We start from the raw sequence: 13,666 nt of genomic DNA on the forward strand, positions 1-13,666 counted from the left end.
TATACTGTAGCATCAAGTATATCAAAACAGTGTAAAACCATGTAAGAGAATGACAGCATTACAGGGTATTTAGAATCAACTAACAGAAAATGAACAATGGTTTCTGTATAATCTCCTTGTCTTTAAAAGTTTTTGCTTATACTATCATACATAATAAAATCCAATAAAATACCATCTGTTTAGACCAATGGAGACAGAAGAACAAAAGCTTGATGAGACTTCAAAACAAGATGATACTAAATCAGTATTACCTATTAAGACGTCATTTTCTCCAAAATAGCTGTTCCTATCATCCAATCTTCTCTGCCTCATTTCTGTTGAGCTCTTTTTCTGTCATTAGTTGTCAGTTTGTCTTCTTCATTTTGTTCTCTGCTCCATTCATTGTGGCCTCCCCTCCACTATTTCTGGATTCTTTGTATTTTTCTTTTTTAGAATATCCTGCAATACTCTTTGTGGAGTTGAATTGGTGGTTGCAAATTCCCCCAGTTCCTCTTTATCCTGGAAGCACCTTGTTTTTCCATCAATTTCCAGGGACAGTTGTGCAGGATATATCAATCTTGGCTGGAGATTATAATCTTTCAAAGCTTCAATTATTTCCCCCCACGCTCTTCGTGATTTGATGGTTTGTGCAGAGAAATCTGCTGTAATTCTGATGGGTGTTCCCTTGTAAGTGGTCTGTTTCTTGTCTCTGACAGCTTTTAATATTCTGTTCTTGTATCTGGAATTTTTATTATTATATGCCTAGGTGTTGCTCTGTTTGGGTTGTAGGTGGCTGGGGTCCTGTATGCCTCATACATCTGAGTATCTTTATCTTTTGCTACATTAGGAAAATTCTCCTGGATTATTTCTGTGAGTAGCTTTTGTAGTTCATTTGTTTGTGTCCCTACTTCTTCTTTTATGTTCTTAATTCTTAAGTTATGGATCCTCCTATCATCTTCTAGTCTTTGTATTATTGCTGTTTGTTTCTTTGTTACTTTTAAGAAGTTTTTCATTTCATTCTCCCATATTACAAATCTGCCCTCCAGTTCAGATAGTCTGTCCTTAGTTTCTTTCAAGCTGTTATGCCAGTTTTCGATAGTTTTTAGTTTCCTGGTAGTCCCTTTAAACCTGCTTCATGTATTCTATGCTTTCTCTATTTTCTCCATCTAACAATTCTCCCCTCTTTTTCTGTTCTTCCATTCCACCATCTGTTTTTTTCTTGGGTGGTGCTTAGCATTTCTCTAACTATTCTGCTTACTTCTAGCTTCAGATCATTAATAACTTCATTGCTGAACTGATCTATGAGGCTCTCTAGATGGCGCTTTATGTCTATTGGTGCAGTGTCCGCTATTGCCTGTTTCTCAGGATTGGGGGCCAAGGAGCCTTTCTTGTTGCTGCCTCTTCCCATGTTCTTTGTTCCTTATACATGCAAGCTTATATAGGAGGCCCAGCTTCCCTCCCTGTCAGCCACAGCCTGATCGAATTGCGCCAGCTAGGATGCACAACATTTTCTACTGAATAATTTTCCCATTGTATTTACTATGGTGTTTTATAATTTCAGAGTCACTAAAATGATGTCCTCTTAATTTTTAAGCACACATTTTAAATAAAAGCATCTATCTGGATTTTTTATACTTGCCCCAGTAACATATAATTTTCTTCTGCCCTTCATAAATCCTCTCTATGGCATCTATGGTGCCTCTTTTTAGCTCCTCCTACTTAAAAGACTTTAAATTATCTTTGTGTCTTTTCAATTACATGGTCTATATGACTGGATTATTAATAGATTCTAAATTTCTGTTGCTGAGTTTTATATCCCTCATGACCCTCATTCTTCATGAGACTTGCATGATAAACAGGAGATTGCTGAAACTGTCTTGGATCATTCTGTTCACTCTTGGCTGGTGGATCTAATATGGCTTATTGAAAAGAGAAGAAAGAAGAGAGGAAAGTGGAAATGAAGGGCAGATTACATGTGTTAACAAGGAAGGGGTGTAAGCGATTTGTAGCTGTTTGTCCTCCATATACCTCCCCGTCAGACTCAAATGCTGCATCAAGGCTATGGCTCTGGTTCCAGAGCTACTGTTGTGGATGTTTTTCACACATGGTGCCATGAAACATCGCCTACCCCCTGTCCACTCTCAATTCAGTAACTCTATCACAAGCCTATATGAGTAAAAGAAGATGCATTTCTTTCCCTCATGCAGTAACTGGAACTGCTGTCCTGCAGACAGCACAGAAGGGCTCTAGGGAACTCGCGATGCACCCGTGTGTGAGTGTGAATGCAGGCCGGGATGCATTCTGCTGCTCGGTCAAGAAGTGGCTGAAATTGATGGACAAATGGCTCTGAGTCTAAAGAAAATGAAAATTCACAGACTCAAGCTAAAGAAAATGAAAATTCACAGACTCGAGCTGAGCACCGCAGTCCCAAAACAAGCAAGTAGATTTTGGGGTGCTGAGCCCCCGCTCTACACTGACTTACAGGGACCATCTCTATTGACTTGAGTGTCTCATTTAATAAATGAAGAGGACCCTGCTTCACAGACCAGTGAGGATTCCATGACAGGGACATGGTAGCACCAGTGTGTGAGTAAAACCAACAAAACAAAGAAAACAATGTATTGTTTTTGAGTTTGAAGGAAAACATCTGCTGAGAATTGCCTTCTTAAAAAACAAAATTGAGGAAACAACACAATAACCACTGATTAAGGTACTTTATTGTAGCTACATTTAAGATCTAAGAAAAGCTTATTAAATGTATGATGGAACTATTTATGTCAAGTGATACAAAAATCATATTGTAATTTCTTTTCACATCTGTCAATGTTGCAATCATGTATGTACTTCAGCTAAATAATGTGGTACCAACTTTTGAAAAACAAAATCATAAAGGTTCCTAATAGTTTCTTTCTTTAGAATTTTTTTTCTTTTTTCAATTGAAAGAAAGAAAAGAAAAATTTAAAAAATCAAAATAGAAAAAAGAAGGTAGAATAATACAGAATTCAAAAAAATTAACATAAAATTGCTAGTTGATACATTACATGTTGTCAGCTTAAAATATTTGTTGAAGTTACAAAATCAAAGCATAAAAAGTGGTTAGACACTCAAACACTGATAGAACAGACAGTCAAACATTGACAGTGCAAACCCTCTGTTCAATGATCTAACAGAACTTTAGTAATATGGTCATCTACTAACAGTTTCTTTGGTAGAAGAATCCATATTCATCCAAGAAGACATCCAAGAACAAAATCTGTATTTGCTTTGACAATTTTTACTAGTTTTATATCTAACTTGTAACCAGTTTATAGCTTAGATGTTACCTCAAGGCTAAAAGAAGCAGCTCAAATCTGATGTTGTAACTTTTTAATACATGGAGAACTGGTTGCAGGACCATTGCAGATACTAAAGTATGAAGAAGCCAAGTCCCTTATGTAAAATGGCATGCTATCTGTCATGTAACCAGCAGGTATTTTTCACATACTTTTTAATCACACCTGGATTACTTAAGTTACTTAACACAGTGTAAAGTGTCGCTGCACCGTATTATTTAGGATAGAATAACAGGGGGAAAAATCTGTGTGTGTTCCATTCTGACACAATTTAATTCCAAATACTTTCAAACTGGAGTTGGCCAGATGTACAATGTGGAGTCCACAGACATGAAGGACCACTGTATATGCAGACAGTAATTTACTAGCCAGTAGTCATTTAGCATATGTTATGGATTAAGAATTGGTGGCCAACTTAACGCCAGCTGGATTACATCAGCATGGCATTGAGCAAAGATGCTCCACCGGAGGAAAGATGCCAGGATAAATAGGTGGAGAAGCAGGGAGGTGTTGAGGTGTTGGGGCGTTAATACATTATTGCATCGCGTTGAGGCATTGTGGGCTCTCCTATGAGTTGCTGTTTGAGCCGTTAGGTTCTCTTGGAGAAGCTTTGGTCCTCACACCAAGCATTGCTTCCTGGCTCTGGAGGGGAAGATGCGTGCCGCTTGGTTTCCAGGATGGGCTCGTCACGCTGGCTTCCTGGTAGGTACTTGATTGTGCTTGTTGTTGGAGGAGCTCGGGGCCTCCATGTCACTGAGGATGGCTGTGGTGCCTTTCAGGACAGCCCTGGTCTTTGTTGTGAGTGTGTCTTCTCAGCTCCAGCACAGAACCCTCATCCCACCAGCACAGCTCCTTCACCCTGCTGGCATAGACTTTCTGGCTTCCACTGCTGACCCTTGGGTCTTCCCGGCACGGATCCATAAAAGAGTCTGGCATGAGTCCTTCTTGTGGGCTCTGGACCTCCAGTTGGACTCGTGGAGGCATTGCCATGAGCTCTGGGTTTTATCTGGACTCATGTGGGACATTGCTGTGGGATTTAGGCTGTTGACTAAATAATCTATGTCTTTGGTGTTGTGGATAGATTTCCTGCATTTTCTTGTGTTAACTACCGGTGACCATTATAAAAATAATATAAACTCCATGTCCTGATTCTAATTGTTCTCAGTGTACAACCCTAACTACAACAGCATATAACTAAATTCAAGTTGTGTAGCAGGCAGGGTTAATGAGTGGTACTCACTTTTTATTTGTTTATTTTTAGTGAAAGCCTGTCAGCTGCAAGTTGTATGATAGTCATAGATAAGCTTTTAACACCTCTTATGATTACTTATATTTTTGTGGAATCAATCTCCTCAGGAATAGATAAATATCTCTGGGGAAGGACTCTTAGACAGTTGCTAAAAGGAAAATACAGAGTTAGAGATTTAGCTCCATGGCATAGGTACCTGCCTGGCAAGCCTGAGGTTTAGTTCAGTCCCTGGTATGAAAAAGAAAAATACATATTTTGAAGTGCAGCATTGTTTGCACTGTTCTGCTCTAATTTACTTTGTTCTATTGTTTTGGTTTAGTCTCTTTATAATAAAAAAATTTTTAAAAAAAAATATATATATGCACATGAATTTGACAGCTATTCCCAGTAGAGATCAGCATCAGATGCCACACAATCAAATAAAAATGATAGTTTTGTTTGTATGGTCCCCTCGTTACCACCCAGGTGTCTGTGGAAGAAACTCTGGAGTTGTTTCCATGTATCCACCTGGGCCACGGCATGAGACCTGGGCTCCCCTCCCCAGAAGACAAGGCTACTCACTGTGGGGTGTGGAGAAGCTGGGCACAGAGGAAAGAAGGGGAGCTCAATAAAGTGGCCTATTTCTGGGTAACAGATGATCTGGGGCTTTTTCTTCCCATGGGCCTGTAAGCACTTAGAGGCCACATTAGCATAGAACTCTCTGCCAGTTGTGGTCATCCTGAAGGTGGTGTCAGACCTTTCCACAGGAATTAAGCTCTTCTGGTCAGGTCCTTCCAAAGGATCGTTCAGAACATCCACAATATCTTTGATGCCATCTTTGGACACTGTGACTCGCTTCAGGTTTTTGCCCAGAGGGGGCAGGGTCACATCCTTGTACCTCAAGGTGATGTCAACATTGGCGATGGAGCCATTGATGATGACAGCAGCTGTGATGCCCTTCAGGAAAGAGGCTATGGAGACGCAGAGCTCACCACCTTTGGAAATCCCAAGCAGCCCAATTCCTGGGCCTTTTATTTGAGAAAAGGACAGATAAAAATAAGGAGAGGTAAAGAATTGAAAAGTTGGTTTCTATGCCGGTGTCTATGTGAAGGTCAAATGAGAAACTACATGTAAGCACTTGGCATGATGCCTGTCAAGGAGAAAGACTTCAGTCCGAAAAGTGTTGGCTACTTAGTTTCCAGTGCTTCAATGGGTGCTACACTCCCATAAGCCTGTTGGAATCTGAAGAAGATTAAAGTAAATTTTCACTTGAGTAAGATTCTGAGATGAACTTGTCAATACTACTACTAGGGAGGAAAAAGTCCTGTGCTTAAAAGTTTTCTCCATAAAATTAATACTAGTTCAAAGAATGATTTGAAGTAAATAGTTACCTAGCAGATACATGCACTATAAACTCATCAACAATTATATATTAAAAAGCTGACATATCCATATAAGCCTGTTTGACAGTGTCTATGTCATCATTAATTCCTTCTGTGTTTTATTATGTTGCTAACATTTAAGTGGTAGCCAACATCAAAAGATGTTAGAAAACATATTATCAAGAATGATCTAGACAACAAATAGTACTACTACTGCTATTTAGGGTTAGTAGTATTTAAGCTTAGTAGTGGGGTTACTACTGTTTAGAACTTCCATCTGTGATAAATGAGGCTCCTCCTGGCTCTGTCCAGTCTCATCCACTTTGACTTCCTCTCTTCTGCCTCAATGTCTTATTAATTTCCTTTGCACTTAGGTTGTTACGATTCCTTTTCCCCCGGCCCTCTCTGCATTTGCAGGTCTGTGGTATGCACACTGTATTCTAAGCTCATGTCCTTCTCACTCTGTATTCACTACATATACCTGGATTCTCTAGTGTTTGCTGCATGAATGAATTCATGTTGATCATCAAATGTTATACCTTATTTCAATGGCTTTATGTGTACGACTCATTTAACTCTCACAACAAATCTGGAGGCCAGATACAAATTCACACCTACAAAGCAATGATGCTACAAAGATGACCAGCCCTCCTGCTTTGCTTGGGCCTATGCCAGACTTAGCACCAAAGGTCTGAAATCTTCCATCTAGACAAACCAAGATGCTCTGTTACTCTCCCTGACATTCAAATATTGGAAGCTTCAGTGATTCTGTCATATGTTCTGTGAGATCATCCCAGCTAGAAATGTACTTTTTTCTGTGATTTAGAAGAAACCTGGTATTTGATTTTGTCCGAGTGCATCCTCAGGAAACTAAATTGAAAAATCAATCTTACTTTGGCTAGGGGACATATTGAGGAATCTGCTGTCTAAACTAAAAGATGAACAGAACAGACAACCTGGGGGTGCTTGAGCAAGTAGTTCACGGCTTCTTCAAAGTATTCCAAGTGTAGCATCTCTATGTCCTGGGAGAGGTCATCGCAGTTATAAAAAGCCAGAGGCATCACAGCAAAGCCCTTCCCAGCCAGCAGACTTGAACAACTATTTGTAAAACGACAACATCAACTAGTGATTTCTTAGTGTTTATTTTTTTTCTCTGAACATATGTACTATTTCTACCTATTTTCTGTTTTGTTTAGTCTTTCTTTAAATAAAAATTTTAAAAATAGATAGTTGAACAGAACTATTTGCAGTCTCCCTATTTGAATTCCCATTTATATGTTTCACTTTTGTATCTTAAACAATTATTTGTAAGAGGACAGTATGTAAACATCAACAAGTGATTTATTACTGTTTATTTTTTTTCTTTGAAAGTATGTACTATTTCTACCCGTTTTCCGTTTTGTTTTGTCTTTCTTTAAATAAAATTTAAAAAAATTTTTTTCACATATAGTTCTTTTTTTTTTTTTTTTTTTTTTGTACTGAGAATCAAATTCAGGACTTTGTGCTTGGCCAGACAGGCACTTGTGCCACTGACCTATATCTCCAGAACATATAGCTCTTTAACTGAGGTGGAATTCATTTTTGTATCTGTGATGAGGTAGGGATCTAAATAAATATCTAATATGATATTCTCCAGTAATTTACACTCTCCCCTGTATCACATTTCAACCTTGAATAGGTGCATATATCAATTAATGAACTATTTATTCTGTATCACTACCCTATTTGTCCATTTCTGTATCAACACTTTTTAATTACTGAGATTTAATAAAAAGTTTAATATCATGAGTTGACTATTTCCTTGAGCCTAGTTTTAGAATTGCTTTACATGCCAAAAAATTATTTTGCATGTAGACACATACACTTTAGTATATACAGAAACACTTGCTTACTTAGGAAGTGAAATCACCTTATGTACCTTTCTGCAACTTGTCACGGAGGACTACATCTTAGACAGCCTTACCTCTGCCCGCATTAGTACACACATCGACGTCATTTTGACAGTTGTAGATCATCTCAAAGTACTGACATATCACAGTTTCATTATGTAACTAGTGGACATGCAGAAATGTGTTCAGACTCTCATAATGACAAGTACTGCTGTAAACAGAGTCGTAGAACGTGCACGAGATTCCTGGAGGCTGAACAGGTGCATTTCAGCAATTTCTTGCAGTGAGGAAATCTCCCACCACACCAAGGACAGCTTAGGAGAGTAAGAAAAAGGAGATGTGTCAGAGCAGACTGAACAGAGAAAGGGGACAGAGGCCAGCTCCCCCGGGGGCAGGAAGAGGGTGGCCCGCACCCGCCCTCCCGCACAGGCTGCACCCCGGGCGACAGGAAGGGGCGCTCGTGCACCACGCTGGCCAGCAGCTTGACCTGGTCAGGCTGAGAGCTCTTTGACTTTTCCCTCAAAAGAAATAACTATAGGTGGGTATTTGAAATAGCTGTTCTTTGAAGTATTACAGGCTGTGTCCGAGTCTAGGAATATTCAACACATAAAGCATTTACCTCGACCTCTGCAAATCTGCAGCACAGAAATGGAGGCCTACGTGCAACTTCAGAAGGGCAGTTGCTCCTTTTCCTTCTCTCACCAATGATACTGCAGAGAATCACAAGTGCTCTCTGGCATAGGAAAAGCAGCTGGCATGTGGCCTGGCAGGGTGCTCTGAGCACCTTCCTCTTGGGAGGTCTGTTCCTAGGAGTTCCATGAGGAGGTAAGTGCTGTGTATGTTCACTGTCTGGGGTACCCCACTCTGAAAATAATTACTATATAAAAAGTACCTTAACTCATGATCAGAGGCTGGCTTCATAGAAAGTCTAGAGTTGTCCAGTGATCTGATGAATATGTAGTCTCCAGAATTAAACCAAAACATTCTTTTATGTCTAGTGTTCTATTTTTGGAATACCCATACCGATTAAACATAAGTTTTTTTTTTCTCTTTAAATTCTTGTCTCTTGAATTTTTCTAAGTAACATATACGAATTTCATGTAAAAAAATTTAAAAATTGCAATCTTTGGCATAAATGGGTTAATTTTTGTGCCCTAACCAGGGGGAGGGTGGATGCCATGTCAAAATCCTTTGCCTATCTAGGGCAGAATTCTTCTGTTTACCTCCAAGAAGACTTTCCTAAAAGGGTTTGTTTCTGAGAGGGTCCCTGAATTAGTACATGGGTAAATAGCCATTGACTTTCAGTTCTAAATTCAATATGGAAAGGCTGAGCTTCAGAAACAAGATCATCTGGATCAGCCCTGATCAATACACCATCAATATAACTATTACCAGCCACTTAGGTTCATATGCTCAGATCTGCTTGTTCACCACCAACCAAATCAAAAGACACCATTCATTTATTTTGGTGAAAAAGAAAAGCCCTTATTCAAAGTTAACTGAGGATATGGAGCGGCCTTGCTTGCCTCAAATCACCTATGAATGGTGGTATAAGGGTCTCTTATACTAAGGAACCGAGAGGAGAGGAAATACTATGAGAAAGTGGACAATTCCGAGCTTGATTTACCCCTCCAGGCTCTTTTCTTCCCTACCTTCCTGTAGCAATCAAACTGGACCACAACTTCCCAGTTTTTGCATATTGTATCTCTTCATCTGAGCTGAGGACAGTAGTGGTAATGGTTATGGCCTAGACCTGGGCAAGTTTAGAGAAGCTGCTTATTTGTTTTTTTTTTTTTTTTAATTTTAAGGAGAAAAGAAAAAAAAGCAGAGAAAGGGTACAAGTTTACAGATTTACAGAAAAAAAATGAACAGTAGGAAATCACTAGTTAATGGATTACATATTGTCATCTTAGAAATAATTGTTCAAGTCACAAAATTAAAGCTTGTAAAGTGGACATTCCAACAATGATACTGCAAACAGATCTGTTCAATGATCCAATAAAACTCTGTGATATCATTTCCTATCTTATACACCTAAATATACATGCAGTTACATAGTTTAGAGCACTTTCTTTTCCTCTCTTTTGTACAATGACTGTTACACATTTTGGGTTTCATTGCTCCCACGGTTCTTATTACTTTTTTGGAAGAGAGTAGGAAGCTGCTTATTTGTAAAGAAAAAAAATTTAACTTGTCAAAGTACCATTTTTGTCTTGCTGTTTACAGAGTGAGTAATTCCATTACATAAATTAGATTTGGGATACTTTTATTTAAATCTCACCTTGACCATTTATGACAAATGTTAGAAAATGACATGTCTTAAGGCAAGATTGTAAAGATAATCCTGACTGGTTATTGGAACTGAAAAGACTGCATTGCTGAGGTCAATAAAAAGTGCATAATGAAAATCACCCAAAGTCATTATTTTGGACTAAGCTCCTGCACTAGTTAGCAGTAGGCCAAAGTAAAAATCAAACTGGAGTCACCCATGTGGAATCTAAGTTGTTTGTGAAATCAAACTGAATCTAAGTTGTTTTTTAAAGTTTGGAGAGAGAGAGAGAGAGAGAGAGAGAGAGAGAGAGAGAGAGAGAGAGACAGAGATGGAGAGAGAGAGAGAGATGGAGAGAGAGAGAGAAAGAAATAGTCAAGTTTCCTAAAAGATCAATTGCAAGTGGCATGATGATGAAGTTGTCTCTATTTAATCCTTATATCCTGTAGTCCTTTAAAGATTACAGGACTGTGGGGGCTGGGGATTTAGCTCAGTGGCATAAGCGCCTGCCCTGCAAGCAGCCAGTCTTGAGTTCGGATAACAAGGGAAAAGACAAAAAAAAAAAAAAAAAGATTAAAGGACTAACCTCAAGTACTGCAATGTAATCTGTTATTTTTTTGTTCTTCTGTCTCCCTGTCTCTACCTAACTAGGAAAGTGATTTTGAAATAACCAGTCCCTTTTTCATATTTCATTTCTATTTTTTATAGACTTTCTCCACCTAAAAAACTGAGGTTTTCTACCCAACCAATGCCAACACTTATTCTACTGAAGTGTTACCTGGCTGTAGAATAAAAATAAAATCAATGAATATTTTAAAACTAAATTATTGTCATGTTTGTTGCATGACAAGGAACAAGGTGACTTACAGAAATCTTATATTAACATTACAAAGAGAAATATTGATAAGCATATATTCTGTATAAATGAAACAGTGATCATCATCCTAGTTTCCTGAACACCAGGAATAATTTTTTTTTGTCTTTTTCTTTTTTATCGGTACTGGGGATCGAACTCATGACTGCCTGCTTGCAAGGCAGGCGCTTATGCTGCTGAGCTAAATCCCCAGCCCCAGGAATAACTTTTATGTGTGTAAAAATATATCCAGATCTTGCTTGGTGCAGGTGTCTTTCTGACACTGCCCACCAGGTGTAACTCCATCTACTTTACAGTAAACTCTGTCTATCCATCTGCAAGGCTGCCTGTGAGTCTTGACTGAAATCTTTCATCAAGGGCACAAAAGAATTGAAGACCAGGAAGTGAGGGGCTGGTTCCTTGCTACATTAGGGTCTGGATTTCTGGTGATAATAAAGTAGACATACAGTTACTTTAGAGCTAATATATTGCAGTAGGTAATTGGAGTCACTGTCTTTGCCTGTGTGGGGCCTAATCCTTAATCTTTAAAATAGGGTTTCCTACATTCAGGGAAATTCAGTGAAATAAAGACAGTGTTTGCAAAATAGCCACTAGGAATGAAAAGAGCTTTGTCATTATACTGGTGAAACTTCTGTAGGTTGCTCATTTTCCAGAACCTTGAACTGTGTGTGTTACCCAGTTGAACGCTTGCCAAGACCTTTTTCCTAGTTCCAGATGACAGGCAGAAGTCTGAGAGATTAAATCCTTCAGAGACTCCATCAATTACTTTTGTACCATAATTTTATTAGATAAACAATAAGCATAGTACTTGGCTAAGCAGCTTTTTTAGACAGAATGAGACATTAGCTTTTAAAAATACATTATTTGTTAACTCTCTATGTATTCATTACCAACACCATTCATTTCCTTTGTGCTCAATATGCAGGACAACAGTTCTGTGTCCAGCCGTGTGGTGTGATCAAAATATATGCTGAATGTTTAATAAAATGATAGTAAAAGACACATTGCCATTAATCCTCTTCAAAATACTCTTCCTCACTCTGAACACACTTACCTGGTTGCCACTTTCTGAAGGAGTTCTGAAAGTCCTTTTCTGTGTCTTTACATTGTATGATCAAAAAATGCTGCTGTCAGGCTGGGTATTTAGTTCAGTGGCACAAGTGCCTGCCTAGCAAGTGCAAGGTCATGAGTTCGATCCCTGGTACAAAAAACAAACAAACAAACCAAAACCACAACAAAAATGCTGCTGTCAAATACTATATCCAATGAAAAAACAGATTTCTAAAAATATTAGGGTGTGTCCACACTCACCTTGTTCTTTAGATCTGTGACTTCTGACCCTTTTCAAAAGTCAAAATAACCACGAAAGGTAAATGTTTGAGTTGATTCAGGACATCAAGACAGCCACACCAGCAAAACTAAAGACATGCATGAAGGAGAACTTCCAGGACTGCTTCGTAAAGTGAGAAGAATGACTTAAATTTTTCAATCATTCCTCTTATTTGAAAGAGAAGCATTTAAATACTTGGAAAAATGAATGCCAATCTCTTTGTGTTTACTTAAGCTAGATTATTTGGGCAGTTGTGGTTCCCCAATATCTCATAATTATGGAAACCTCTATGTGCATGAAATGCCAAAACAGACCATCTAATTCTTATCATGTCACATTCAAGGAGAGGTTTCCCTGTAAGAACTCCCTTCCCATAGTCAGACAGGTCAATAATGAAATATTCCCATTGGTCTCACAGCATTCATACTTTTTTCCTTAGCAGTATTATTGTGAAACATTCCATGGAGAAATTCAAGTCCACCCACCCCTATCATTTTAGAGAGGTAAGCACAGAGGAATTGTCTGTTGCGTATTCCTTGTCTGCTGCCTCTGCCCCTTGCTGACTTCTTTAAAGATGTGTAATATGTCTCTTGGGGATGCTAACAATACTTTTTCCCTTCTCTTTTGCAGTAGTGAAAGGGAATACTAATATTCTTGAACAGAGAAATCACAAAGTACAAAGTGTATCAGGGACCCGACCAAGATCCCCAATCTCCCAAATGACTGTATGGTGCAGGGTTAAATAAATCAGACAATTAATATGATTTTAGGGCTCCAGGAGGATCAAAACCCTCTAGCAGTTTGAGATTCTGGGGGCTGAGACAAACTGCTTCTCTGGCCTGTTATTTATTAGGTTTTCAAACAAAGAAAGGGGATATTGAGGAGAGTGTGAGAACTGAGCAGGACCTTGGGAGTCACTTCAAAAACTTCTCCAAGTAGTAAATTAAGCCAATTTAGGAGAAACACCTTATCTCCATGATGACATTTATGGTAGGAGTGGGACAGCAGGAGTGAGAAGCCTGCATCTGCAGCCTCTATTTACTTAATTAGTGTTGGAGACAAGGTGTCTTCAGCTGTGGCCTTATCTTGCCCTTTGAGGTATCTCTGGCCTCGAGCTATCTCTGGCCTCACAGGTCTCAGCCAGGGCCAGTGACTCATAGAGGTTCACTTACTATGAATCTCTTGCCCATCTCCAGGCCTAGGCCTAGACAGATTCACAGATAAACATAGAAAGCCAATTAGTTAATTTTAAATCCTGCTCAGAGCCACTTCATTAGTGGTCTCCACCAAAAGTCTAACCTAAATTGGAGAGAGAGTCTCTAAAGAATATTTATTTGGAATAGAATAGCACTTGAATAGGAATATTGGTTGTATACTAAACTG

At 38.8% G+C, this 13,666-nt stretch overlaps 1 protein-coding gene across 1 annotated transcript; it reads right to left on the bottom strand.

Annotated features, from left to right (window-relative positions):
• Nucleotides 1-4,938: 4,938 nt before the first annotated feature.
• Nucleotides 4,939-10,100, bottom strand: LOC100719518 (acyl-coenzyme A thioesterase 1-like). Its single transcript, XM_063241011.1, is given in 5 exon segments — nt 4,939-5,567; nt 6,871-7,010; nt 8,126-8,231; nt 8,234-8,342; nt 10,092-10,100. Coding segments are annotated over 5 exon segments (993 nt in total).
• Nucleotides 10,101-13,666: the final 3,566 nt, after the last annotated feature.

Source organism: Cavia porcellus, unplaced genomic scaffold, assembly GCF_034190915.1.
Source record: "Cavia porcellus strain 051 isolate PalLab524CR breed Dunkin Hartley unplaced genomic scaffold, mCavPor4.1 scaffold_31, whole genome shotgun sequence".
Classification (NCBI taxonomy): domain Eukaryota; kingdom Metazoa; phylum Chordata; class Mammalia; order Rodentia; family Caviidae; genus Cavia; species Cavia porcellus.